We start from the raw sequence: 26,753 nt of genomic DNA, 5'->3' as shown, positions 1-26,753 counted from the left end.
GTCGAGATCCAAGAGACAGCTACCAGACGGGAGCTTAGAGAGATTTATTGATCCAGTTTATTGTTGACACCAAGAGCATTTCTTAACGTACATCAGCCCCGTGTCAAACAGGCGCCATGCTGTGTTCTGTATCTGCATGAGAAGTTTATACACATTTGAGCTGTACAGTATTAACAAAGGGGGGGGGGGAAGTAAATATGTCCCACTGCTCCTTCCCAGAGAAGCAAGCCCTCGTGCATTCTAGTAAATTCCCAGGTTTATTTACAGTCTGTTTCAATACCTGACTGCACTGTGAGCAACATACAGCTCTGGGGCTGTTCCCTATCTCCTGGGGAGCCTGGAGAGCCAGGCTCAGTGGGGAGCAGAGGGTACTGTTGGTACTGCTGGAACTTGCCAGGGTGCAGCCCCAGTTCTGTCTAGTGCAAACCAAGCCTCCCCTGAGCCCAGGCCAGGGCAGAGGGGAGTAAGGAGTGCATGCAGTTTGCCCGGGGGCTCTAGGCAGCCCATTTCCTGCCCTACAAACCTGCTGAGCTCAGTGGAGGATTGCGGGCCAACATACCTACTTGATTCAAAGTCGAGTGAATCACCAGTAACCCTGTGGGGCCCTGAGCCTTTGCTCGCCTGCCTGGCACAGCTGAGTCAGTGGCAGGAGGGATGCATTGCTCCCAGTCCCTGCTGGGGCGGCACTCCAGGCCAGCTGGCGTGAGCATGGCCTAGCAGAGAAGCAAGGCACTAGTGTCTCAGTGAAGGTCGGTCTTGCCCTAGGAAAGGCAGGCCAGGCTGCATTGAAATCCAGTAGCGTAGTGTTCCCCCTGCATGGATTATCTGACATCTCTCCCCTTCTGCAAAGTGCATGATTAAGCACCAAAACCGAAACTACAGCAGTGAAGTATCTGAGGTTTAATTAAGGCCAACTCTGTTAAGCATCCCTTTTTTAGCATCACAAAAAAGAGAGAACTCTTGTTGTGAGATGGCGTGTGAATATCTGATTTGCTGCCAGAGCCTAGACCATGCTGGTTTAAGTGCAAGGTGTGATGTAGGGCTTTGCAGCAGGCTGTTTTAATAGGGTTCGGCTAAACTAGGTCTTGGTGTCTGTCTATATGTGGAAATCAGGTCGGGTTTATCCCGTTAATGTTGCTAAAAGCACAGAGAGGATGTAGCAGGCAGGAGGCCGGGTGTGCAGGGGACTGGCCAGCCGCACGGTGGAGCTGGCACCTCAGCTCTGCTGACACTGTTGTGTGGGCAGCAGATAGCAGAGCTCTTTCTGGGATATTCAAGACCGACCTTCCAAAGGGAGCCTTTGCTGCCCATCACCACCCGTCAGCATGTCAGCAGCACGCACCTCAGAGATGCTCTGAGCTGGGTGGGAAACAGGGTGGCCTTACAACGGCCTAGCAAAGCTGGAGGGCGAGGAACTAGGACATGGTGCCAAGATGTCACTTGTCTGCCTGGGCTAGCGTAAGTCATGCCTGGGGTCTGGCACTGCACGCGGCCACGCTCACTCAGGTTCCTGGTGGCACAACCCCACCGTTCCCAGCTCGCAGGGACCACAGGCAGGCACAGAAGCCCCTTGAAAAGGGCAGCAGTTCCTGCATGGGGAAATGCTCTGCTCTGAATGCCCCGTGCTGCTGGGTCAGTCCTGGGCGCCTTCTGCCAGGATCATGGTGCTAGAGCCAGGCAATAAATCTGCTGCATGAGCAACAGCAAGAGAGTCCTTGTCTTCAAGGGGCTCCCACCAGGACTCGCGGGGGAACTGCTGGTGGTGTCAGCCCTTTGCTGTAGCTGCTTCCCATCCCGAAGCAGGGCTGGGGGCAGGGTGATTGCAGCCCAGCAGCAGAAAGGCACCTGACTTAGGGTATGGCACTGGGGAACTTAACTCCCTCCTAGCAATGCATCCTGCATCCTCCTGGGTGCTTGTGCTGCTTTTACCGCCCCCAGAGCTGGGCACCCTTTTCCAGCCTGATGTGCCAGCACCTCAGGTGGCCACTGCTACAGCGAAGCCCAGGCCAGCCCCACATGCTACTCTTTAAATCCCGAAGGTGTTTCAAGCTTTCTGCCTGCCAGTGTGACAGATCCCGCAGAGCTGTCAGCCTAGAGGAACAGAGAAGCCTGCCTACAGCCCCCATGGGGGGAGCATTCCCTTCCTGACCCCTGCCAGAGGGGATGAAGGAACAGGAAAGCTCCTGAGAAGGACAACACAGGGCATAAGATGAGGCCAGGCAATCGATCAGGAATGATGCTCCCTGCCAGTGCAGTGGGAGAAGTGTGCACCACCCTTGCATGTCCTTTCACCTGCTGCAGCACAGGGGCAAGGTGTCAAAAAGCAAATCGAGGGTGGTTGTGGAGTCCTGGTCCTCCCTCTGGCACTCCAGGGTCCCCAAGGGCAGCCTTAACCAGAGCTGCACTTGCAAGCTGCTGCAGAAGGACCCTTGTACCACAAGAACTAGGAAGAAGAGGAGCTGGAACTGATTTTTTTGGCTATTTCCATGTCTGACTTGGCAACCAGAAACCGCAGCTTCTTCCCTCCGGAGCGGATGAGGTCCACCGCACTGCAGAGAGTGGCAACAGGGACAGAGGTAAATTCTGGCTCCCCACAGGCTGGCAATCCCCCAGGAGCCTGCCAGGTCACGGACATTTGCAAAACACCCCCTCATTTGCAGAACACCCCCCACTCTCTACTTTGTGCCTGCTCGGTGTTACAAGCAGGGTCTATTTCTGGTCTGCCTGTAGCTTTATGGGGAGCCTGACCTCCATGCAAGTGCTGCCAGGACAAGGGCAAACGAGCCCTGAGCTGCTCCGCCCCATGGGCACCAGGGCTCTGCCTCAGACACCCAGGCAGGGTGCGAGCTGCTCTATCCCACTTTGAGAGCAGCCCTGGGGTGGGAGGGGCTGGAGCAGCTCTGCCTTGCTAAGACCCACCTCTGGGGCTCGCATTTATTTCCCAAATGTGCTCTCCAGCCTTTGCTTCCCTTTTCCAAACCCTTCCACCCAGCTGCCTTCCCTCCTTTCCAGTGTCCTGCACAAGTCACTCCTCTCTCTGCAGCTTGCCCGTACTGCAGCATCCTCTGCGTTGTTGGCCAGGAGCGCAGCACCAGGCGCTCAGAGACCCTATGCAGCTCTTTGCTGCAAAACAGCTGAAAACCTTGAGCATTAGCTCCCACCATGCCGATACCAGACCGGGCCCGGCGGTGGGGTGTGACTCACCTTTGGTAGTCTGCCCCGATGAGGCTGGTGCCGTTGACAGCCAGGATGCGGTCGCCGATGGAGAGCCTGCCGTCCGCGGCCGCGGGGCTGTCCTCAATCAGAGTGCGGATGTAGATCCCCGGGGAGCAGAGAGGAGTGTGCTGTTGGCAGGGAAAGGCCATGAGCGACCAGCCAGGGTGGAGGGGACACAAAACGTTTGTGGTCCCAAGGGGCTGAGCTCCACAGGCAAGGTGACAGCTCACAGCCAAGCGGGTGCCTGATGCCAGGCGGGACCCTGGAGGTGCTGGGGAACATGATGGATGGGTGCTGGGGATGGTGTCGCTAACAGTAACAGGAAGGAATCGTGACCCTTCAGTTTTATATCAATTTATACACAGAAAGGAGAAGTAGGAGCAATCTTTTCTTGCTCAGTCCTATTAAGAGTAAAGCATCATTAACCTGCAGCCATCTTGGGATGGGAGCTCTGCTCACAGCTGTCCCAGGGGCTCAGTGATGCCCTGTTTCCTACTGACTAATGCACAGCCATGAAAGGCCACTTAGTGAGATGATCCACCACGCTAAGCCAGATTGCAGTGCCACCTTATGCAATGAGTGCGGTCACTGGCAGAGCTGTTCTGACACCCTGTGAGCCTCCCTGCTCCCCCTGCCACCCACTGAAGGGTGGAGGAAAGACCTCGGCTGAGTCATTTTCTTTCCACAAGAGCGCTGAACCTGTTTGCTCTCTCCAGCTGCAGGACAGTTGTGATGGACTTTGCGTGCACAGCACAGAGACCCAGGAGCAGAGATCTGCTCTTCCCAAGAGATTTCTCTATGCCTCATTTTCCCCAGGAGAAGCAGCCTAGCTCCCGTGGGAAGCCATTAGCATCTTTGCTGGTTTTTCTTGGGGTATAAAACATGTCCCACATGTCCCAGTCCAGCTATTTGGAGGGGCATCAGCCCAGTCCTGAGAGGGGTGAGAACTCACCAAGCCGTCGATCAGCCCCATCCCCAGCCCGATGGGTCCTCTCTCCAGCTCCACCACAAAGACGTAGCAGAAGTCATCGGTGGCAGAGCTGCGGCTGGAAGACTCCGGCGTGGGGTAGTCATAGGGAGTTGGTGAGCATCCTAGCAGCGGAGAGACCAGCTTACCACCCTGGCATCGCCCAAACCCAGCCTCACAACGTCCCACAGAAAGCTGCCCCCCAACACCTCTTCAAAGCCAACCTCGGGTAGCCCCAAGGCTGGTTTTCTGCCAGGGCAGAAGCCGGATGAGATGCTACATTTGCTCTCACCCACCTTGTCCAAGCACTAAGTCCCCACAGGAACCACGTTTACGGGAAGGGCTGCAAAGGAGAATGGCAGCGAACGCCCTCGCACCCCAATCCTACACCCCAAAAGCAGGGTAGTGCCAGCTTTCAGTACCTTCAGGGGTGCTGCCTTTGGTGCCATTCATCCCGTTTCTCCGGGGGTCCTGCAGCCCCCTGCCTGTGCCCTGCGGGGACTCTGGGCTCCCAGAGTCGAAGTTCAGGGGGGTGGTGGGTGGCGTCAGCAGGCAGGAGGGGTCTGTGGGTGCTGTGCTGGCCTTGGGGGCTGGACCCCTCCCCAGCTGCAGCTGCTTGAGCTTCTCCTGGAGCTGTGGCTCGCCGGTGGGGTGCTCGCAGGGGCAGCCGTTGGTGGCCAGGCGGAGCAGGGGTGTCTCCTCCGGCTCAGCACAGCCCCCCGGGGAGCAGCAGTCTTCCTGGGTGATGGTTCTCCCCAGGGCAGCAGCCGGGCTCTCAATCACCTCCAGGACCTCTGGCGTCGTGCCTGCCTCTTTCTTAAGAAGGAGAAAAATGCTCTGTGGGACCCCCTGCATGTGCTTTTAGCACCTTACCTGCACCTCACCACCCTGTCTGCTTTGCAGGCGGGAGAGCTGCCAGCTCCAACCAAAGCCTTGGCAATTCGGACACCACCAGGGCTTGTCCTAGCTTCCCAGCACAGCTCCCACACCCCAGTTTTGTGGCCAGGGCTGTGCTGGGGATGCTCACAGCCAGCCAGGAGGGGACTCCTGGTCATGTCCCTGCTGGGGGATTTCACTGGAGGGGGACACTGGGGGAGCACAGCTCCTGCTGCTGTGGCCCCAGGGTGATGAGAGGAGGTATCAGTGCCTGTGGGTGCCACAGTTGGGGACAGGGCGGGAGAGGAGAAGGGGACCTGCTGGAGGGACATCCTCCCCAGGGAGCTGGAGACAAATGGCAGTTGAGCTTAGCACCTGCAGCATGTCTCGCTCTCCCTGTGCTTTATAGGCATTAGCTAATTAGCGCTTTTGTGCAAGCCTGCCTGGCTCCATGGGGACAGGCAGGGTGCAGGGCAGGGGGGACGGGGGAACACACAGGAAGAAGGAGGGGAGTGCTGCCTACAGACATCCCCCCTTCCTCCCTCCTCCCCACTAACGAGATTGCTGGGACGAGCCTGTCCTTCCAGCTCACCTTCCCGCACCCCACAGGCTGGGGGATTAGCAGCACTAATCCTTCCAGCAGCTCTACATGAGGGCATCTCCGCAGCTCTGGCCTGCGGGCGAGGGCAACAAGCCCTTGGCGCTGGGCTCAGAGGGGTCTTCAGAGGGGCCCAAGACCCTCCTGCCGACCCAGGAGAGGAATGGCCCCTCTGTGGCATACAGGCTACCTTTGTGGGAGCTGAGCCTGGCCCCTCGCTGCTGTGGGGGCTCTTGCTCTGCAGGCTCCAGAGGAAGTGGCGGATATAAAGGAGGTGCCGGTAGATGTTGTCGTCCAACGTCTCCACCTCCAGGTCCACTTTGAAGCCCCCACTGGGCAGGATGATGGGTGGGTGGTTGTCGAAGGACTCCAGCATCTCATCTGAAAGGTGGAGGGAGGGAGGCTAGCACCGACCCGGGCTGCCTCATGGCTTATGGCCACGTGTAGTCTCTGAGCCAGGACTGGGGACACGGTGAGCTGTGAAGCAGCAGCATCTCTCACTTGGGAATGCCCCAAGCCCTTCTGAGTGAACTTTGCATCCTTTGCAATATCTCAGACGTGGGGCCGTGGTTATTCGTGATCACTGCAGTTACTACAGGAGCCCCAGGGAGAGGAAGGGAATTGCCCATTTGGTTTGTACATAACAACCTTGAAGGGAGCCTGCAGGTGACCGGAGCACGGGGACCAGAGCAGCACTAAGCACGAAGCCAGGGGCTCACCAGGCTGGAAGGCGGGCAGGCTCTCCTCCTCGCCAGGCTGCCACGCTGTGATGCAGCCTACATCCATCACCACCTGGCACTGGCTCAGCACCCGGTGCAACTGCGCAGGACTCAGCGCTGGGAACTCAGCTCGCAGGGATGGCCAGGTCATCTGAGCAAGGAGACAGAGCACAGGGCAAACAGCAGAGGTGAGGCGCTGCTTCCTCCGAGGTGCAAGGGCTCACAAGGGCAATGGGAGGGAGAGGCCAGGCAAGATGGAGTCAGCCTGAGCATCCCCTCCTTGGTACTGCCCACCCATGGGCCCACCACCCTGGGAAGGCGCAGCTGATGACAGATTGCAGAAGAAGGGACATACCACTGCAGGGACCCCAAACGCCGGGCGGGGTGTCTCCTGCCCGTGCCCATCCCGATGCCGTGAGCCCCCAGCCAGGCACCCCTCACCTGGACCAGCTGGGAGCCAGGCATGGCCAGCAGGTTGGCCACACTGGCGAGTTTGGCGAAGAACTGCTGGGAGAGCTGCTCGAAGCCGGCGCCGCGCAGCCACTCCAGGAGCAGCCGCACGCTGGCCCGCAGCTTCACCCCCTGTGACCAGTGGAAGCAGCTGAGAGAGGAGCCTGTGGAGGCAGAGCATCCATCAGCAAGTGTTGGGGACAGCCCCTGGTCCCCCATCCTTTGGCCAGAGCCCAGCCCCTGACCCAGGGCAGCAAAATAAACCCAGGTTAATGTTCCCAGCATCCTATAGCTGTAACTCCTAGCGGAGCCTGGACCTCACCTGGCACTAAGAGCAGGCAATGGGGTTGCTGTGTTACTGAGGGCTAGTGAGCACCTCAGTTACAAATCAGGTTTATTAATGACCTGCCCCGCCGAACTGCTCTCAGCCTCCCTCCTGTACCCCCAAGGTGGCACTGGGACAGACTAGAACATCTCCCAAAGGGCTGGTCCCCTACAGGTTACTCAGTCCATGCTGGGTGTTCGAGGAGGACTGACCCTTATCCAGGAGCTGGTTGAAGAGCAGGGTGTTGGAGAAGAAGAAGAGGTAGGCAAACATCTGGGAAGTGATCTCTGGGTGCACTTCATACTGGTGGAGCAGGTCCAGCACCGCCTGGTAGATGAGCACGACCCTGTGGAGCTCCTCGGGCAGCGGCTGGGACCCCCGCCAGCTCTCCCGGCTCTCATTCTGGAAGGGGTTGCACTCCAGCAGGGCAGGGAGTGCCATGTACAGACACTGCAGGGAGAGCAGCAAGTTCACAGCAGGACTGACTTGGTTTTTTGTTGGTTTTTTTAATGCATGAGCCAAACCCTTCCGATCCCCTCACCTCCACAAGCCAAGCAAACCCTGCTGGCACTGCTCTGGCAAGGGGCTGATGTCGCTTATCCCCTGCCTCCATGCACTCCGGTATTGTGCACGTGTTTAAAAAAATAAAAGAAAATGAATGCATCTTGTGCTTTTAGCAGTTGGAGTTGATGGCATGGGACAGCTCAGCTAAAGCGATCTGAAAACTGACCTGAACCAGGGCAGTGGCTGATCAGCTGGGCATGAGGGTGAAAGAAAAACCAGGACCCATGGGGATGACCTTCCCCTGTCGCTTGAACAGGAAAGCAGCATCTAGCATCCACCTCTGCCGAGGCTAACGGGGAGGCGAGGGTGCTGGGGAGGAGGGTGCTGCTCCGGCACAGCGGCGCAGGAGCAGCCCCTGCGTCCCCGCATGCCAACACCAGTGGACAGGCAGGGCTGTCCCGCACACAGCAGCCTTTCTCCTGCCTCACACTGCCCGCTCTGTTCCCTGCTCCCGATGCCGCCCGGCTCTTGTGGTCCAACGGCGACGGTCCAGGGGCCCCTTTCCATCGCGCCCTGAATCACACCATTATGCTGTGCTGGCCGGAGCCAAGCAGCTCTTTCCAAACGCCTCCCTCAAGCCGCTGCACTGCAGGCAGGGAAACACGCCGCAGTAATTCAATACTTTCCCTGGGCTGCAACCAAAAATCGGGGCATTTCAGCCCAAAGGAAAACACCTCGGCGTGATGCAACTGCCAAAGAATAAAAGCTTTATAAAACCCTCCTCCACAGCCCCAGAGCTGCTGGGGATGCTCGTGCTGGCCCTGTGGGACACTGCCGCCCTCCCCAGGGAGCACATACCTTGGAGATGTAGTAGACGCACTGCTGGAAGGTGTACATGATCACCTCCTCCAGCACCGTCATCGCCTCCTCGCTGGCTGTGATGGTCGAGGAGAACAGAGACTCCTTGGAGCCTATAGGGCGGAGAGGAGGATGGGGGAGCAAACCTGCAGCAGCAAGGCAGGCCAAATTCACCGCTCCCCAAATTCCCGGGGTGGGGGTTGTTAGTGCTCCCAGGCTGGAGTCACCACCATGGCATCCCTCAACAGGGGCAAAGACACTCCTCTTGCCTCAGAGAGCAGCTGCCCGCCATCTCCCACAGCCCACAACGCTGCTGGCAGCACAGCCTAGCACTGCAGCATGGTGGCCTCTGCCCCGCAGGCAGCCCAGGGCTGCACCCCTCCTTCCGACAGCCTGTCTGGCCTATGAATGTTTTAACTTGCTGCATAGACCAGGTTTCTGAAACGGATTTAATCCATTTTTCCTTTTTTTCTTTCTTTTTTTTTTTTTTTTTTTTGCTGGCTTTAACACGGGCTCACCGGTGAGCGATTCTGCAAATCCAGGTGCCCTCACAGCAGCGGGGGCACAGCAAGCCACCCCCAAGGCATTAACTGCAAGCTGCCATGGTGGAAACGGGAGGCTCGGCTGCGGATGCAACACACCCTGGCTCCAAAGCCAAGCAGCACCACGACACAACGCGAGGCTGCTCCTCCCGCACAGATTACCCCAGCCTGCACCGCAGAGACGTCCCTGCTGCTGAGGATTACGGGGCGTTAAAGGAGTATCTGGGTGCACTGACCACCGCTTGCAGCTGGGGATTAGCAGAGCAAAGTCGCTCTGGATGGACAAGCAAGCAGGGCACTGCATCCAGCCCTACCTCTGACGTCCAGCTCCTCCTCCATGCTCTGGATGTAGGTGGGTGATTTCTGCTGGACAAAGTAGAGGACCTCGATGGCATTGGCCATCCAGAAGAGGATGTGCTGCAGGTCCGGGAGAAGGTCCGTGATGCTGAAGCGGGACAGGGTGGCAGGGTCCTGGCTGGGGAGATACAGCAGGTGTTACATCTGCTGCTCCTCAGCATCCCCGCTCAAGCTTTTGGGGAGAAAACGGTCAGCCTGGGGCAATGCCAGGAGAGCATTTGCACGTCCCTACCCCCAAGATCAGCACTGCCTTAGGAAGACCCTTTGCAAGCAAAACTCTGATGGTTCTTGCTCTGCAGGACAGTGAAGGGGACCCTGCGGGGACCAGGCTGGCCAAAGGACACCTGGCCTTTGTGGGGTGCCACTATTGTGGGGGGGCTCCACCTAATAGAGCTGAACTGCAGCAAATACTCATGGCTGAAGAGCAGCTCTCCCCAAGAAGTATGTGCTATTCCTGCCAGCTCTGGATGGCTAAACCCAGCCTGCCTGTGCTGGGCTGTTCAAAAATAAAACAAAATAAATAAAATGCATCTGGGAAGTTTCTCAACTGCTGAACTGCTTTTTCCTGCTATAGGAAAGGCCTGGGAAGCATCCTCGGAGCTTGTCTTAAAGGAGAACTCACAGCAAGCACCAAAAGTTTCTCCCGATGCTGCTCTGGAGACTGGATTCTGGAAATGGCTGGAAAACTAGCCTTATGCCTGGCCAGGACCCAGCCCCCACACCACTGTGATGGCCCCAAAGTGGTGCCCCCACCCTGGGACACCAGGAGCCACCATCCCTGGGTGCACACATGCAATGCCAGCCCTATCCTCGCTCCACAGAGGGATCTTCAGCATGAACAGGGTGAAGCCCCATGCCGGGGCCATCTCTGCTGCGTCCCTCAGGGATGCTGAAGCCATGTGTGCAAAGCCTTGGCCTGGTCTTGGATTGGAAAAGACCCCAGAGCTGCTGCGGGTCTTACTCCCTCCTGAGCTCACCCACTTTTCCAGCCCCACACATTCCCAAGCAGGGTCCTTGCAGGCACCATGGTGAAAGGACCAGGGAGAAAAATGTGTGGGACCGGGCAGGAAAACACATTGTACATCAGCACTGGGAGAGTGGTTATAACCAGCCATGGGCTCCCCTTGCTTCTGAACTGGTTTGAATTCTCCCTGTTTCAGGGCAAAATGAGGAGGGGCAGTGGGTTGCACTTACTGCTGGGACTGCTTCTCAGCCAGCTCTCGCGTCCGCTCCTGGGTAGGGAGAGAAGGGGAAAGCAAAATGAAAACCAGCAGGATGGGGCAGCACGAGCATCACCCCAGGCAGCACTCACTGCTGCCAGGCGCCGGGCTGGGGGAAGCCCCTGGGGGGGAATCTAGCAACGTCCCCACCCCACCAACACCTCCATCCCACCAACAACTGACCCACACTGTCCTCTGGATCAGTTTGGCCGCTTTGAGCAGCAGCTGCCCGAAGTCGCCTGGCTCAAAGCTGGTGGCCGAGTGCTGGATGCAGAGGCAGAGCAGGAAGGCAGGTGTCAGCTTGTGGTCATCCCCGCCCGGCTCGATCAGGGTCATGATCCGCCGCAGGAGCACATCCTCGGCCGCCGGCTCAAACTCTAGCAGCAGCTTTCTGCGGGGCGCCCTGGGGCCGCCGGCGGGTGATGGGCCCCGCTTTTTGGTAGAAGAGTCCCTCTCCTTCAGCAGGCTGCCACATGCCCCGCAGACAGGGGAACCCTTGGGGACGGCGGGGTGCAGGGCTCGCAGCCTCAGCAGGGTCTGCGCCGGCAGCGGCTGTGCCTTCATGGGGTCCTTGTAGAGCAGCAGGTAGTAGAGACCAAGGGAGAGGAGGTCCCCGTGCCGCAGCACAACCGTCCGGGCCACCTCAGCGAAGTTGACGGAGATGCCGGCGCCAGTGATGGGCTCCAGCACCAGCTTCTCCTCCCAGTGATGCCGGGAAGGTCGGAGCTTCCTGATGGTGCAGTGCAGGGGCAAGATGTCAGGGGCCGACAGGCTGATGCTGGGCTTGCTCGCCTGCGTCCTCTGGCCCACTGTGTGCTGCTCGCGGTTCAGCAGGTAAACCAAGCTGTCCTGCCAAGTGGGGAGATGCAGCATGAAGTGGGGAGTGGGGGGGGAGAAGGACCCTCCTCCCTGCAGTGCGGCGGGTGCTGCAGCCTCCCGCCGTCCCCCAGCTGCCCACCCGCCTGCTGCACCTTTGCACGGCAGAGCCACATTTCTATTTTCCTTGCTGCCGAGCAGGACAGCAGCAATCCCTGCTTTGGGTGTGCTAATGAATGGGCACAATAACTTTGGGCATGCAGTAAATGGGGCTGCTTTGGGCAGAAGGAGCCCTCCCTCCACTTCTCACCCCCTCCTTTCCTGCAGCTGCTTTTCCTTCCCACCTTCTCCCCACAGAGTGCAGCAATGCCTGCATCCACCTGCCCAGGGGAGGATGGTGGGACCGCGGTCAGATGAGCTGCTCCCTGCCCTACCTTCTACTCCAGCCTGCCCGCACCCCCTGAGGCAGCTCCCGTAACCTCCCCGTGCCTCAGTTTCCCCGGCTGTACTAACGGGATGGCTGCAGATGGGTGAGGGCTGCAGTGCCAGTGTCACCCTGCCGGAAAGCTTGGAACAGCCAGATCCTCGCTGGGGGCAAAGTAGCCATTAACTACAAGAGCCGTCCCAGTCCTTTCCAGTTCTCCAAGAGCCTCCAGCGCTGGGGAGCAGGGGCTCCCAGACACGCTGTCTCCTCGCTGCCTCTCATTACGTTTCCCACTAACGAAGCAGCCAGACAGGGGACGGGGCATCTCAGCCATCACCCACAAAACCAGGCCTCCCTTGTGTCAGGGCAAGGATGCTGCTCCTGGGCGCTTTCCCCGGCCCCTCTAGGGCTTTGACCGGTGGGTGGTCGCAGGTCCCAGCTCTGCACGCCCTGGGCTTAGGGACAGGCTTGGGGACAAGGCTGCAAAGTCCCAAGCTGGCACCGCTCATTTTCTAAAGGATGCTCTTCCGCGCCACCACCCCCCCCACCCCAGCAGCTCCGGCCATGCAAGCAGCCCCCCTTCCCCGGGGCTTGGAGGGGTGGGAGGAAAGCGGGGGGGTGCTGGGGGGTGCCGGGGAGGGGGGGTGAGCGGGGGTGGGGGGGGCGGCGCGGTGCTTACATGCTGCTGGCTGTAGCCCTGCAGGAGCAGGAGATGCGGGGACTGGTAGAGGGAGAACCGCATGCTGCCGCCGCTCCGCGCCGCCGCCGGGCTCCCGGGCAGGGTGGAGCAGTGCCGCTGGAGCCGCTCCCCGGCCCCGGCCCCGGGCCCGGCCCGCCGAGCAGGGTTGCCCAGGCTGGTCTCGCTGAGGCTGCGCCGCAGGGCCGGGGGGGGGCCGCGCCGCTCAGCCCCCGCCGGCCCCCGCCGGGCCCCCCGCGCCCGGTGCCGCTGCAGCTTCCGCGCTTGGGCGTTGATGCCTGCGGGGATTTGGGGGGGGGGAGAGCAGCGTTCAGCTCCCCCATCCCCGCCACCTCTCCGGGACCCCCGCAGCGGCAGCACACCCCAAACCACCCCCCTGCTCTCCCCTGTCCGGAGGGATGCTGCAGCGCGGGAGTGGGGATGGAGCAGCTGAAATTGTCCCACCACCACCACCACCCTGGACCACGCACCCACCCTGGACTGATGTCTCCAGGTCCCCTGCCCTCCCTGAAGGGTGACACCAGGACATCAACGCGAGGACTTTTGTGCCCCAATGCCATAGTCGAAAAGGGGGTGCCCTAGTCCTCCCCAGCCCCCAAACCCCACTGACCAGGGGACAGTGTCCACAGCATCCCCCACGCACCCCAGCGACACTGCCAGGGCTGGCGGGGGGAGAGGAAATCTGTGCTAAAAAGAAATCCAGCTCAATCTTTGCCAAAAAAAAAAAAAAAAAAAAAAAAAACCAAAAAAGAAAAGAACCTGGATGCTGCTTTCAGGCCTTTGGCACTCAGTGGCTAGCAGCAAGCAGGAGCTGTGGGGAGCCCCCCCAGTCCCCTCAGGCATCAGCCAGGCATGGGAGCTGCGAGCTGCAGTGGAGCCTGTCCGCCTGCCTGCAGCAAGAGCAAGCTGTAATTAACTTCTTCCAAGCATCAATTCGGGTAGAGCCATCCGCAAGGCAAATGGAGCCAGAGCAAATGAATAGGCCAGGCTGAGCTGCAAAAGCAGCCCCTTGTATGGCATCCCCAGTCCCAGGGACCGGGGGTCCCTGCGGGCCCCTCCATACTGCAAGTGTGGCTCCAGCTCTGCAGGAGAAATAAGAAGTTGCAGGTCCGATGGGCGATGCTCCTACCTTGGGTGGGCAGCCTCCTGGGAGCAGGTCGCTGGCATTCGGGGAGCACGAAGAGAGGGGAAAAATCCTAACGGAATTGCTTGTGGGAGCAGCACTGCAGCAGCGTCAGTGCAGCACGGAGCCAGAGACCCGCTCACGGCTTGGCTGACCAGCGAGCAGGCTTCAGGATCTGGGGACAGCCAGCGGGATTTGGGGATGGCGGTGAGGAGAGCCTGGTGCCCAGGGCTGCTTAAAGGGACACTCACAAGCTCAGACCAAAAAAAAAAAATGTCATCTGCCTTATTTGGTGAGGAATGTTTGTTTGTTTTAAATCCAGCGCTCCTTTGCTGGGAAAATGAAAGAGATGGGGATGGGAAGGGGGGGTGGGAGAGAGAGAAAATAGCCCCTGCTGTTTACATGCCTTGGGATTAGGGCAAGGCATGGCCAAGCCGCCCCGAGCGGTCCAGTGCCCTGCACCCTTCTTAGGCAATTGGCCCGCTCACGTTCCCATCACGGCCAGCGGCATGGCGCGGGACCCCTGCGCCCTGCACATGTGAAATCCAGGGGGTGCAACAGGCCTGCCTGGGTGGGAGCACAGCCCAAGCCATGCCACTGGGGATGCCAAAGGCCACCCCAAACATGTCCGCAAGAGGCCTCGGCTCCCCCCAGGAGCCCTGTCCCCAATCCACAGCATGGAAATGGGCCAGTGGGATGAAGGATGGCTGGGGTGATGCAGTCCCAGCCTGGCACGTGGGGTCGGAGGAAGAGAGGGGCCAGATCCTGGGGAGCAGCTATTGCTGGAGCTCACTGCACTGGGAGGGACTGGGGTCCCACTGCCCAGAGAGATATGCCATCACTTGTCTCTTATCTAGGGGAAAGGAAGCTTCTGTATTTATTTTGCGTAGGAAAAAGCTGCTTTTTTACTGCCAATAGAGCCGCCGTCACAGGCTCCCCCTAACCCTGGAGCTGCACTGGAAAGATAAACACAGCTCTTTTCCTGAGCATAACAAAGTCCCTCCATAAAACAGGCTGGGGTGTTTTTTTTTCAGTCCTCTGGTACTGCTTTCTCCTCCCGAGAGCGTGCGGGTTATCTGACCCAAAACGCTGCGTGAGCATCCCCGACACAGCGCAGCTGGGGCAGAGCTGGCAGCTGCTGAAGCCATAGGGTGATGTAGATGGGAACGGGGCAGGGCCACACCCCACCCCTCAGGGAGAGCTGGGCACCCCAGGCAGGGGCACTGCACACACCCCCAGCCAGCCCCCACCAAGCTGCTGCCTCTAAACTCACTCTGCATCCTGGGGGAAAACGTGCCAGTTGTGGCGCCTAGATCTTGGCTGGGATCTGCTGCTTTTTCAGCCTAGAAAAGAGATTCCCTTTTCCTGGCTGAGAAATAAATCAAGCAATAAATAACTCCACGAGCCCCAGGAAAGAAGAAATGCTCTGAATTTACCCAGGAGGGGCTAACGCCGGGCTAGTCCTTCCTAATGTAATTGCTACGCAGACCCTGCAGGGAGTCCTCCCCGGATGCAGTCGTGCTAAGTTATATATCAAAGCCAGATCCTCAGAGGTACCTGGCAGAGCATCTTTTAATATTATAGCCTTAACTCCTAAGTTTCTCGAAGTGTGCATGCGATTCAGCCTCCAGCCTCCCTGGAAAGCCCTGGCAAGCTTTGGACATAGTGCAGAATGGGGCTGGTTTGGAAGATGAATGGCATAAAGGTGCCAAGTGCTGAGTTTCCCTCCCAGCGCCCTCCAGTTGCGGATGTTTTCCCCAGGTGCTCCCTAACCACCACCTTGTTGCTTCCCAAGGGGTATCAGCCTCATTTACTGCAAAGACACTCTACCTGTGCTGCTAATTAGTGGCATGAGGAGTAAGCACCTTCCTCTCCAGCGGGAAGCAGCTAATAAACTAATTAGGATAATGGATAACTGAGTAGATAAAATTCTTAAGCTGTTTACTAGCAGGTCATGGATGGGTGTGGAGCCTTTCCCCCAGGATGGGTAGCAATGCACTAGCTTGTGTGACTCCAGTGGTCCCAGCACTGCCACTCCAGCAATGCTGTGCTTGGGGAAGGGCCCTGCAGGTATTTCCCGGGGATCCTGCTTTGCAGCATCGCTGTGCTTTTTGGTTTTTTTTTTTTAAATCCCCCTTGCCCCCGGAGCCACAAGCCCGAAGTCCCTTTATTTTTGCACAGATGCTGCATTTTCCACACCACTGCCCCACTACCCCGGGCAGGCAGCTGGTGCTCAGCAAGGGGACCTCTGCCAGCTCAAGGTGCCCTGGTAGAGGGCACCCCCGGTCAGACCCCATCACACCAGGAATTTCATGTCTTTGGGGTTCTGGATGAGGGAAAAGCAGATGCCTCCCCCAGACATGCTGCAGCAGTCCCATCCATCCCTGGCAACTTGTGGATGGGGAGGGAAAGTGTGGTCCCAGCCCCGCAGCGTCCCTTTGGGCAGTGCCACCAGCACAGGGTGCAACTGGTGACAGAGCCCCTGGTGCCACCAAAAGAAAGGGCTGCAGGAGTGAGATTTTAATGGATAAGACAAATAAGGGCTGTGTAGTCTGCAGAGCAGACAGCCTAAACAAATGTGGGTGTAGGTTTTCTGTCTCAGAAGAGCTTGGTCAGCTATGGAAAATGCCCAAAGGTTAAAAAAATGGAGAATTTCCACCACCCCACCCAGGAGTGTTGAAACAAATGAAGTGATATCTACATTCAAAGTGTAACGGGCTCTTTTCCAGATCCAGGGCACGCGATCCAGTCAGGAACTGCTCCTCCATTGGAAATCACCAAAGGGTGCCGAGCCCAGGCCAGCTCATCGCTGCCTGCTCCTGTGCTGGGCGGCCTGGAGCCCGGCTCTCCCCTGGCCTGCGTGGGAGCCTTACCCTCCCCACAGCTGCCAGCCCACCCAGGATCCAGGGCACAGGTGGGAACACTGCTGCTTGCATCCGAGGGGGAGAGTTTGAGGCCGAGAGTTGATGTGACCTTGGGCTCAGGCAGGGAGCTGCCACGTGGCCCTCCCCGCCGTGTGCTATAACCGTTGCGCTTGGCTCTTGCCCTTTCCTTTGTTCAAAAGAAGCTGGTTTTAGTCACCGCTCTCCCAAAATGTTTAACAGCTCTCTGATCCCAGCTGGAGAAAGAGCCAAAGAGCAGAGCAGATTATCTACCTTTGCAAATCCTTCCCTGGCCTGAACCCCTTTCTCTCCAGTTACATTGCATGTGCAGCAAGCTGGGACCGATCCTGCAACATCCCCTCCCTGAGCAGGCACAAGGGCTGGACACAGCAAGGGACGGAGGGAGCCATCGAGTGCCAATGGACCACCCTGCACAGGGTTAATACGAGGGCAGGGGGCTGTTTTCCACTGCTCCTCCATCCTTCCCATTTCAAGGCAAGAGGTGAGCCCATCCCCAGCTCCCTGTGCCGATGGGGACCTCCCACAACACAAGCAACCCCCAAAGCTGCAAACTCCATGCTCAGATTTTGGGGTACCCAGGCAAAACAGCAATCACAGACTGGAGCTGGTGGGGCACCAGCAACCTCTGCTCTCTCCCAAAACATCCACAGCTGATCTCTATGCCGTGAGTCTGGGCTCCCTCCAGCCCTCATTAAAGCAGAGAGGAAAGGAGCCCTGTTCCTGCTGGCATGGGACAGCTCAGGCCATTTATTCCACTGTTGGTGGGGGAACATTAGCTCTCATTTACCAAGCACCTGGAGTAACTCGGTATCATTTTTAGGTTATTTTTGACAATCACAACTCTTTCCTACAGGCACGAGGAAGCACTTGGTGCTCATCCCAGCAAAACCACCTGGCTGACACCTCCTGAGCCTGACCCAGACCCCTCCATCAGCAGGTCAGACCCAACAAGGGCATCATGCAATTAAAAACCTGATTTTTAACCTCTCCACCCTTGTCCTCACAGGGCTTTTAGCTGAGGGCAGAAGGAGGAAAACTTCATTACTCTGCGCTGGGGTCACTTATTAACCTGCCAGTTCATAATGATGCACTTATCTCCTCCTGCCAGCTCTGGACTCGCTCAGGCACCTCTGGGGGGGGCTCTCCTGCCCTACTTTGCTCTCTCTTCATCAGCTTTTCATTTTGCTTAATTGCTCTTTCAGATTTGCCTGGGGTGTCTGGCCTGGGGAATGCACATGGGGAGGTGGGGCAGGGAGTGCGGGGGAGTGGGACCTCATGATGCTGGTTCGCAGCAATGGGAAGAGCAGGCAACACTGATGGTCTTGCCTGCTGCTGCCCAGCTGCATGTGGGGATTGGGTATGGACCCGTAGACTGGCTGGGGTAAATATTTGAGGTCACAGGTACCAAATGTATGCAGGAGAGTGCCAAGTACCAACTCCACCCAAAAGCTTTGCAGCTAAAACACAGTTCTCCTCCCACCCAGCACTTGCACCTTCCCCCTGTGCCCAAAACACGGGCAAAAGCTACTGGTGTGGGACCCATCTCCCGCAGGCAGTTTGGGGGGAGGGTGGTAGCCCCCCGGACCCTCTCCCTGCCCTGTGCCCAGCTCTACCTGCGGTGGTGGTGTCCACGTCCCTGGCTGCCAGCTCCTCCACCTCTGCCCTCTTGCGCAGCTCCAGACGCCGCGAGAAGCCCTCCCTGGGCTTCCAAAGGTCCTGGATGAGCAGTGGCTTCTCGTGGTCGCCCAGGACCCTCAGCCCCTCTGTCTGCCACTGCTTCTCGGGACCCTCGAACCTGCCGATGACATCGCACAGGGCGTACTGCCCGGCGCTGAGCTGGCTCAGCCCGTAGCGCTCCAGGGCTTCCTTCACCAGCTCCCGCGCACCCGAGCTGCCCGTCGCCAGCACGCTCTTGTAGTTGGTGCCCGCACAGATGTTGCCCCCAAAGATCTTCAGGACACCGGGGGCTGAGAGCTGGGTGGAGAGCTCGGCTGGGTCATCTTCACCAGCTGCTGGAGAAGCAGAGGCTGAGCTCCGGTCCTTGTAGCTCAGCGTCCGGTACAAGACTTGGGAGAAAATCCGGCTCTGGCGCTTCAGCCGGTTCTTGGATGGTGGAGCCATGGTGGAGGAGGACCCATAAAACATTGCGCGTGAGGTTGTCATGGGGCGCACCTGGGTGGGGAGGAGGAAAAAGGGAAAAATCAGCGGTTTGGAGGCCAGATGTGCAGCAGGGAAGAGCAAGCAGGAACTGGCTCATGGCCATGGAGAAGCCATTGTCACCTCCAAGGTGGAAAGGGACAGCAGTAAGGGAAGGCCATTTCCCTTGTGCAACCCAAAACACCAGCGGCCAAGCTCCGCTGGGGTCCTTGGCATCAGCACGGTCACCCCAGGATGGATTTGTCCCTGAAAACATAACCTGGAGTGATCCCAAATTTCTCCACCGTTTGCATTAAGAGGTCCCTCTTGCCTAAGCAAAATGCAGTGGGAGGAGAGCAGAGCCCAGCAGGATTGGTGAAGCCCCCATCCTGGTCAGGAGCCAAGGCATCAGGAGTTACTTTCACTAATGAGTTTACGGAGCAATCCCATTTTTTTAGAGGTGAAACAGAAAGCTCAAGTGCAAATTCAATCACTCTGAGGTCACTGCTAAATGCTTTTGCTCTCTGAGAGACACAGGGTGAAAATGGGCTGTAATTAGCCTTTCTAAAAATGTCCTGACTCTGACAAATCTCTTGGCTGTTGCTAGTTTGCGGAGGATGTTAAAGCACATGGTGGCATCGCTGACAATGCTGCCCTTGTCACATTAGCCAGGGCAGGGCTGCTTGGGGCAGCCTTGGACGGGCAGCAACCGGAGGAGAGGTGGCCATGGCTGTGCGACAGCTCCTGGTGCACCTCGGTCCCTAGGAACGGGCTGGAAACCACGGTGCTCTTCTGGCTTTAGGCAGACAGCGTTCCTGCCCGATGTCACCACCGACATCTGGGGCCAGCTTTGAAATTGCATCCTGGATGCACAAACACTGAGCACTTGCACAGCGCTGATAATGCACCTGGCTGCACCAGAAACTGCTGGCAGTAGAAGGTCTGGAAAGAGAATTTGAGTATTTCTGATTCGGACAGGACAGGGATTTCCCTCACATCTAGATTTATAATGTGCAGCCTGCAGGCATGGGCAGGGACTTGGTGCATACACAGCAGACCCCAATATGTCCCATCTGCAGCTGTCAGAGTACTTTGATGCAACAGTCGGCATGACCCAGCCGTGCATGGCCAGGGAGATGTGGGGTGCTGGCAGCTTTCTGCAACTATGGCTCCGTCTCGCTCGGGCAGGATCTCGCCACCAGAGCAAACCCAGCGCTATCAGGCAGAATGATGTCGGCCCTGGAAAGCCTCCAAACCACTATCTAATTCAGGAAGAAAAAGCATCCCTCCTGCTGCTAATGGAAGAGGTCACCTTCTAACCCAGAAACCGCCTCCCTGCTGTGCACGTTGGATTTCTGCAGGGTGTACACCTCCCCATCCCAGGACTAGAGGCCCATTGAACACTGCAAGTGGGGAAACTGAGGCACCAGCAAGCACTAAGGCTGCAGGACGTGCCTGGGAGCTTTGCAATCCTGCTGCACCCCAAGTCATCCCTCTTCCCCCCACTCCCACCAGGACTGTGAAAACGCTGGGGTTTGTCCTTCCTCCAACCCACTGGCTCAGAAAATGAGGACACAGCAGCCGTGCAGGTGCTGCGGGGCAGGGAGGGGAGCTGGCAGCTGCCCTAGCCCTGGCACATCGCTGCTGCCTGGCTCACTGAAACTGGGCTTAGCGATCAGCCTGGAAAGCAGAGCTTAGCACCTTGTGTTTTGTACCTCACCAGCTGAGCGTTGGCCCCAACAGCTTCACCACAACTCGCTGGGTTTGGGGAAGGCTGTTCCTGCTTCCACCTTACAACTGGGGAAACTGAGGTAGGGATGGGGTTAAAGCTACAGCTCCCCCCATGCTGCTGCTCTTCGTTCAGCTGTGTGTGGAGCTGCTGCTCCCACTGGGGACATCCCTTTGTGTCTTCTCTGTGACATTTCCCAGGAGTGCTGGGGCAGACCCAACCCGGGGAGCAGGTCAGGGCACTGGCAGACAGGTTCAAGAACGGCTTCCCCAGGCTGTTAGCACGGCACCATCAGCCCTCATTAACATCGGGCACAAGAAAAACTACCCCAGTGTCCCTACGGGGCCTTGCCATCAAGGATGCAAAAGACAAACTTTGTCATCAAATCACTGTTTTCAGTTCATGGATTTAATTTTCTCTACCCTGAACTACCTCCAGCACAAAGGGAAACCTTTTAACATCTGCTGCTGGTAAAATTGTTTCTCCAAGCCCACATCACAGGCAGAGACACCATCCTCGCTTCTCACAGGTCCCTGCCTGGTTATGAATATGTTATTTATAGCTCAGCTATTTTCCTGCTTTTTCCACCAAATGCAGCTTCTACAGAGAGCAAGGGCATTTCATGGGGGGAAAAAAATACAAAGCCTGGATTGAGAGAAGCTTCTAGCCTGGTCACTCTGTTATTCAACATCTGGATCAACACTAATGCAACGTCACCAGGCACCAGCCCACGCCACCTGAGAACTGCAGCCTTAGCCCGAAGACAGCATAATGTACAGTCTTAATCCCCTTGAGGACTCAAATGGATGCAATAAGATCATAATGAGATGGGCTCTTCCCACATCCATATGCTTAGGCACACCAGTCACGGGCATCTCCAAGGAGGCTAAACAGAAAACCACAGTACAGGCGATGCCATCAGGTCCTGCTGCAAGAGCAGGGATGCTCCAGCTGGACTCAGCTACCTGGGGACAAGCTGGCAAGGGCGTTAACTGTTCGGGCACATCTTCCCACAGATCGGTGGGACATGTGCTCCTGGACCTCCCCAGCCCAGGCGTGCCCCCTCCTTGCTGCAGGCTGCCTGGTTCCCCACCTGTGCCATTGGAGGACACACGCCTGCAGCTATGGAGGCATGACCCAGACTTTCCAAAGAGTGCCATTTCTTCAGTGTTCAGTCTCTGCTAACCACTGTACAGGAAATAGCCAAAAGCCTGTGATTGCTCCCAGCGGGATCTCTATCAAGTATCCTCTACCTCCTCTCACGCTGTGCCTGGCCACACCAAAATGTGTTATTTTCCCCAGCCAGCACAGTCTGTATTTATTCTGCAGAGCTATGACAAATGCTTTTGGTATTCATATGGCCACCACATGTCCTTCCATCACCACAACCAACTCTGCAACCGCTGGGGACTTTCCTGTGGGCTCTGAGGTTCCTGCTCCCACCATGAGCGAGTGGCTCCTTCCTCCTGCCCCCACCCAGGCAAAGCCTCCCCTTACCTTGTCATCCTCACGTGCCTCTTCTTCCATTCATCATCTTCCTCAAAATGTACCTTCCCCTGTGTCACGCATCATCCCAGGCAGACGTCCGTCGTGCTTCTGCAAGAGGAAGAGGAGGCGCGGTCCTGGGCTGCTCACAGACATCGGTTCCTCACAGTGTTGTGGCTTCGGAGGGCTCAGAGATGCTGCGACTCCACTGCCAACATGCATCGCATTTGCATGCAGGCCACTGAGTTGCACATAAGCCCCACAGCTCAGCGTCTCACTATATTCCCTCCTGCCTCAAACTAAAGCCCAATCGCTCGCTGCAGTTGAGGGCTGCTGACCCCTGGGGACCCACGGGGGATGTGTGGCCGGTGACAAGCACGTTTGCACATGTTCATCCAGCCACGGCCCATAGATGGGGGAGACCAGACCAGCCCTAAGCTCAGGCTCCATCGCAGCAGGAACACGGCAGCCTTGTGGAAGAGACGGAGCAAACCTAGCTGTGGTGATGCCCACCAACAGCATCTACCCCATTGCAAAAAGACAAGGAGAGAGCAGCTATAGGAAAAGAAACACTGACAGAAACGAAAGGCAAAGGGGAGGAGATGGGACGAGCAACAACCTCATGACCTTTACCTCCTGCTCCCAAGCACACATGTCCCTCGGGACACCACGCTGGGGACCCTCTCACCCATGGGTGGATAAGGAGTCCTGGACCAGCTCTTTCCCTCAGTGGCCACAGCACACTGGGGTGCTTCCCCAGATTTGTTTTTTTCCTGAATTTCAGTCTATTTTGCTGGACATTAAGGACAGCCACGGAGCACTGTCCCCTCACCCACCCAGCACAGATCTGCAGGAACACAATCAGCAATAACCAAAAAAGAAAGAAAAAAGAAGAACCTGCAAAGCGTCTGTAGTGATTTCATGGATGTTTCTCAGAAAGAGCCAGCAGGGCACAAGAATTACTCTTTTCTGTGGCTCTGCCATGATTAAAGACAAAAGCACCATCTAATTAAATCACCTAATCAGGGCCTCGGTGCAGGTTCGATCCAGCCTCTCTTGCTGGTCCAGTGCTGGGCTGATGGGAGAAACTTTCCGTAAGGCGACAGGTCATGATGCAAAAGGCAAAGAGATGCTGAACCCACCACTGCTGCTCGCTGTTTCTTTAGATGATTAATCACTCTCGCCGGTTAAATATTTATGCCTTATTTCCAATGTGTCTGGCTTCAGCTGCCAGACATTGATTCTTGTCTTGCTTTTCTCTGCTCAATTAACGAGCTTTTAGCTACCGTGTATTTTCTCCCCTGTGAGAGCATTTAGATGCTTGAATCAAATGTGTCCCCCCATTCCCCTTTGATTTGATTTATGAGTAGACTAACCCGATGGCAGTCTCGTCCCTTGCTGTAAGACATTTTCTGCAGCCCCTTGGTCCCTTCCCCCCAGTTCCCACAACTCCCCCACTGAGATGGAGAGACTGGGTTTGGCTGTGGTAAGTCCAAATTCCGTTCTGATTGTGCCCTGACCAAAAATGCAAATAATTGCTATTTTTTCCAGAGCAAAATTTCCCATTACCCTGAAAATTTTCAGTTCTCCAGCACAGAAACTGGGACAGACTCACAGCCAACCCCCAGGCAGCTCCCACTGGAGGAGGGAGCCGGTGATCCCCTGTGCTGCCTCTCCCACCATATGCGAGCATCTCCTGCCAAAAGCGGTGTGTGGTCAATTTATCATCCAGATTAGGGACAGGAAAACATGTACAACTCCAGCTATTATTTCTGGGTACAAGAAGATTTCCATTTTCCGTTCTGCTCCAGCTAGGATGCCTCTTGCCCAGTTCACCACCTGGATTTGTACAAACTATTAAACCTGGGTCAGCCCCAGGTTTTTGCAGAAATCTTTTCTATCTCCTTCCAGATTAGTGATAAAAGCATTGAAACACCAAGGACATGCTACCATCCAGCAGTGCCCAACACTGATAATCTCCTCTGATAACTGCCTTTGAAATGGATCAGGGTTATTTAATACTGGCTTTCTTGACACTGTATAATGTCAGCTTTAAATACTGGACTGGACTGACTTTTTTAATGCTGGAAAGTGTAGATTTTTACAAGAATGTCACCTCGCATAACTCAAATGCTTCGCAAAAGTGTATGACAGCCAGAGAGTCACCTCTCGCATCAGAGACTGAAATCATTTCTACTTGCCAGGAGTTATTTTCTATATAGCCACGTTGGATGGCTGGAATGTATTCCTGGCGCTGAAGTCTTTAATCAATTAAAGCCCGAGCCAGGTTTCCCCCTCTTCTCCCCAGGGGGATGCTATCAAGCAAATCTACCTGTAGCTACCAGGTCATCTTACTCCCTTTTGGGAAGAGCAGCAACACTATTAAAACACTTTTTAATCTTCTGGAATTTCCCTGGGGCTCGTCCCAGCGCAGATGCAGCTCTGTGCGGATGGGCGGCGAGATTTCAGCTATGACCATTCCAGAATGGCAACCAGAAAAGCTGTTTCCCCAGATTTCTGTTTGAAAAATTTCCCCCCCCTTTTTTTTTCCTTTCTCTCTTTTTTTTTTTTTTTTTAACAGAAACCACTCCAGTCGCAGCCTTGGTCTAATGGCAACGACCGCGGCCTGGATGCTGCAAGTGGAGGGAGAGACCCGCCCCAGCACTGCAATGTGGAACAAATTATAACTCAGAGAGCAAAGGAAATGAGAACACCCTGGACGCGGTGGCTTTGACGTGCGCTCCTCGGCTCCAAATCCTGCCCCTCTGGATCCCGTCCCTACAGCCAAGGCTGCCGGGGCAGAGCCCAAATCCCTCTGTTCTGGCTCAGAGCCGCCGCTCCCCTCCATTCTGGATCAAGACTCTGCTTCAGAGCCCAGCCTTTTCATGTGTGAGATTTATCTGTCTAATCTAGGGACAGATCGGAGGCTGGTAACGTTGATGCCAGCCTCGGTGCCGTCTTTAGCCGGATCAGAGCGGGTAAACTCCTTACCATGTTATTCTTAGCAGCAGGCACACTGCGGCAGCCCCCCGGACCCCCCGGCCCAAGGACTGCTCAAGCAATAGAAAGGCAGTCCTGGTCCTGCAAAGATGAACTAACAATTTGTCCTAAAGGCACCTATAGCTCCACAAACAGATTGTAATGATTTGGGAACTGATTCTGCAAGGACAACAGGAGTCCTTTTAGCAGGTTTTCTTTTCTTGCGCTTTTCTTTTTCCCATTATTTTGCAGGGTCTTTTGAGCCGCCAACGTGCATCAGCTCTCCGGTAACGTGCAAGTACAAATGCCAGCCCTCTGCCCAGGCAGCTCTATTCACACACACACGCAAGAAACATTTCATAAAGAGCATTTGCCTTCTGCTGCCTCCCGAGCAGCAGAGTCTCGGTAGGCTGCCCAATTATAAGATCTTAGCAATAATTTTTTTCCAGCGATAATTAACTGATCCTGGAGAGCGCTGAAAATAAGCACTTCCTAAGCAAGTAGCAAACTCCCCTGAGTTTTTCCTTCTAAAGTTACAACTCAGCATGAAACTGTTCCAGCCTCACAGAGACACAAACCATCCTGCCACCTCCCCACCAAGGCCTGGGATGCCACGACAGTCACAAGCAGCTGAATGAATGCAGGTGAAATAGCATGTGCAGAATAGCAGTGGGATCCCAAGGGGTGTGCAAGGGGACAAAGATCCCAAGGGGCGTGCAATGGGGAGAAGGGTTCCCAGGTGCCAGGCAATGGAACAAGGATCCCAAGGGGTGTCTGGCAATGAAACAAGGATCCCAAGGGGCATGCAAGGGGACAAGGATCCCGAGGTGTCTGGTGATGGAACAAGGATCCCAAGGGGCATGCAAGGGGACAAGGATCCCGAGGTGTCTGGTGATGGAACAAGGATCCCAAGGGGCATGCAAGGGGACAAGGATCCCGAGGTGTCTGGCGATGGAACAAGGATCCCAAGGGGCATGCAAGGGGACAAGGATCCCGAGGTGTCTGGCGATGGAACAAGGATCCCAAGGGGCATGCAAGGGGACAAGGATCCTGAGGTGTCTGGCGATGGAACAAGGATCCCAAGGGGCATGCAAGGGGACAAGGATCCCAAGGGCGATGGAACAAGGATCCCAAGGGGCATGCAAGGGGACAAGGATCCCAAGGGCGATGGAACAAGGATCCCAAGGGGCATGCAAGGGGACAAGGATCCTGAGGTGTCTGGCGATGGAACAAGGATCCCAGGTGTCTGGCAAAGGCACAAGGATCCCAAGGGGGATGCAAGGGGGAGAAAGGTCCCCAGGTGCCTGGCAATGGAAAAAGGATCCCGAGGGGCGTGCAAGGGGACAAGATTCCCGAGGTGTCTGGCGATGGAAGAAGGACCCCGAGGCGCTGCGCCTCCCCAGCACAGCCCTCCCGCCGCCCGGCGCTGCTCGGCAGGCAGCAGGGCGGGCTGGGTCTCCAACGGCAACCGGGCAATCCTCACCCCCGCCGCCGCGTTCCTCCTGCCTCCACTTTCCAAGGGGACGAGAACAAACGTTCCCGTCCGAGCAGGCGGGCTGGGACACACACGCACCCACCTGCTGGCCCCATCCCGGGGAGAAGCTCAGTGCGGACGGGGGCGGCGGGGGCGTCCCGGGGATGCGCCGGGGGGGATCTCCCCCCCCGAGAAAAGGGGGGTACCTCGGGTAGGGTCTGCCTGCGCCAGCCCCCGCGGTGCGCGCCCCCCGCCCCCGGTACTCACCGTGCGGGGCTCGGCGGGGCGGCCTCGGCGCGGCCCCCGGCGGCTGCAGCGCCCGGAGCCGCCGGGGCTGCGCGGCCCGGCCCGGCCC

The 26,753-nt window shown here is 57.0% G+C and overlaps 1 protein-coding gene across 2 annotated transcripts; it reads right to left on the bottom strand.

Annotated features, from left to right (window-relative positions):
- Positions 1–35: 35 nt before the first annotated feature.
- RADIL (Rap associating with DIL domain) lies at positions 36–26,753 on the bottom strand. 2 transcript variants are annotated; one of them, XM_064461545.1, is made up of 16 exons: positions 26,666–26,753; positions 21,958–22,056; positions 18,209–18,767; positions 12,552–12,847; positions 10,816–11,481; positions 10,607–10,644; positions 9,370–9,530; positions 8,514–8,626; positions 7,364–7,601; positions 6,818–6,990; positions 6,377–6,527; positions 5,848–6,038; positions 4,606–4,999; positions 4,169–4,308; positions 3,205–3,344; positions 36–2,549 (listed from the first exon to the last, which is right to left on the bottom strand). In XM_064461545.1, exons 2-16 carry the CDS (start codon positions 21,985–21,987, stop codon positions 2,444–2,446), a joined length of 3,396 nt encoding a protein of 1,131 aa, XP_064317615.1. In that variant the 5' UTR covers positions 21,988–22,056; positions 26,666–26,753; the 3' UTR covers positions 36–2,443. The 2 variants fall into 2 exon arrangements, with proteins under 2 accessions (XP_064317615.1, XP_064317616.1); XM_064461546.1 differs by lacking the exon at positions 26,666–26,753 and adding an exon at positions 26,502–26,580.

This window comes from Phalacrocorax carbo, chromosome 10, assembly GCF_963921805.1.
Source record: "Phalacrocorax carbo chromosome 10, bPhaCar2.1, whole genome shotgun sequence".
Lineage (NCBI taxonomy): Eukaryota > Metazoa > Chordata > Aves > Suliformes > Phalacrocoracidae > Phalacrocorax > Phalacrocorax carbo.
This window is presented reverse-complemented; position numbering and strand designations above follow the sequence as displayed.

Excerpts from the sequence above, each read along its gene's own strand:
- RADIL (XM_064461545.1), bottom strand. The coding sequence starts at position 21,987 with ATGGAAGAAGAGGCACGTGAGGATGACAAG. Across the intron at positions 11,482-12,551 it reads AGGGCTACAGCCAGCAGCAT|GACAGCTTGGTTTACCTGCT; the intron begins GTAAGCACCGCG and ends CCCACTTGGCAG. Across the intron at positions 3,345-4,168 it reads TGGGGCTGATCGACGGCTTG|CACACTCCTCTCTGCTCCCC; the intron begins GTGAGTTCTCAC and ends CCCTGCCAACAG.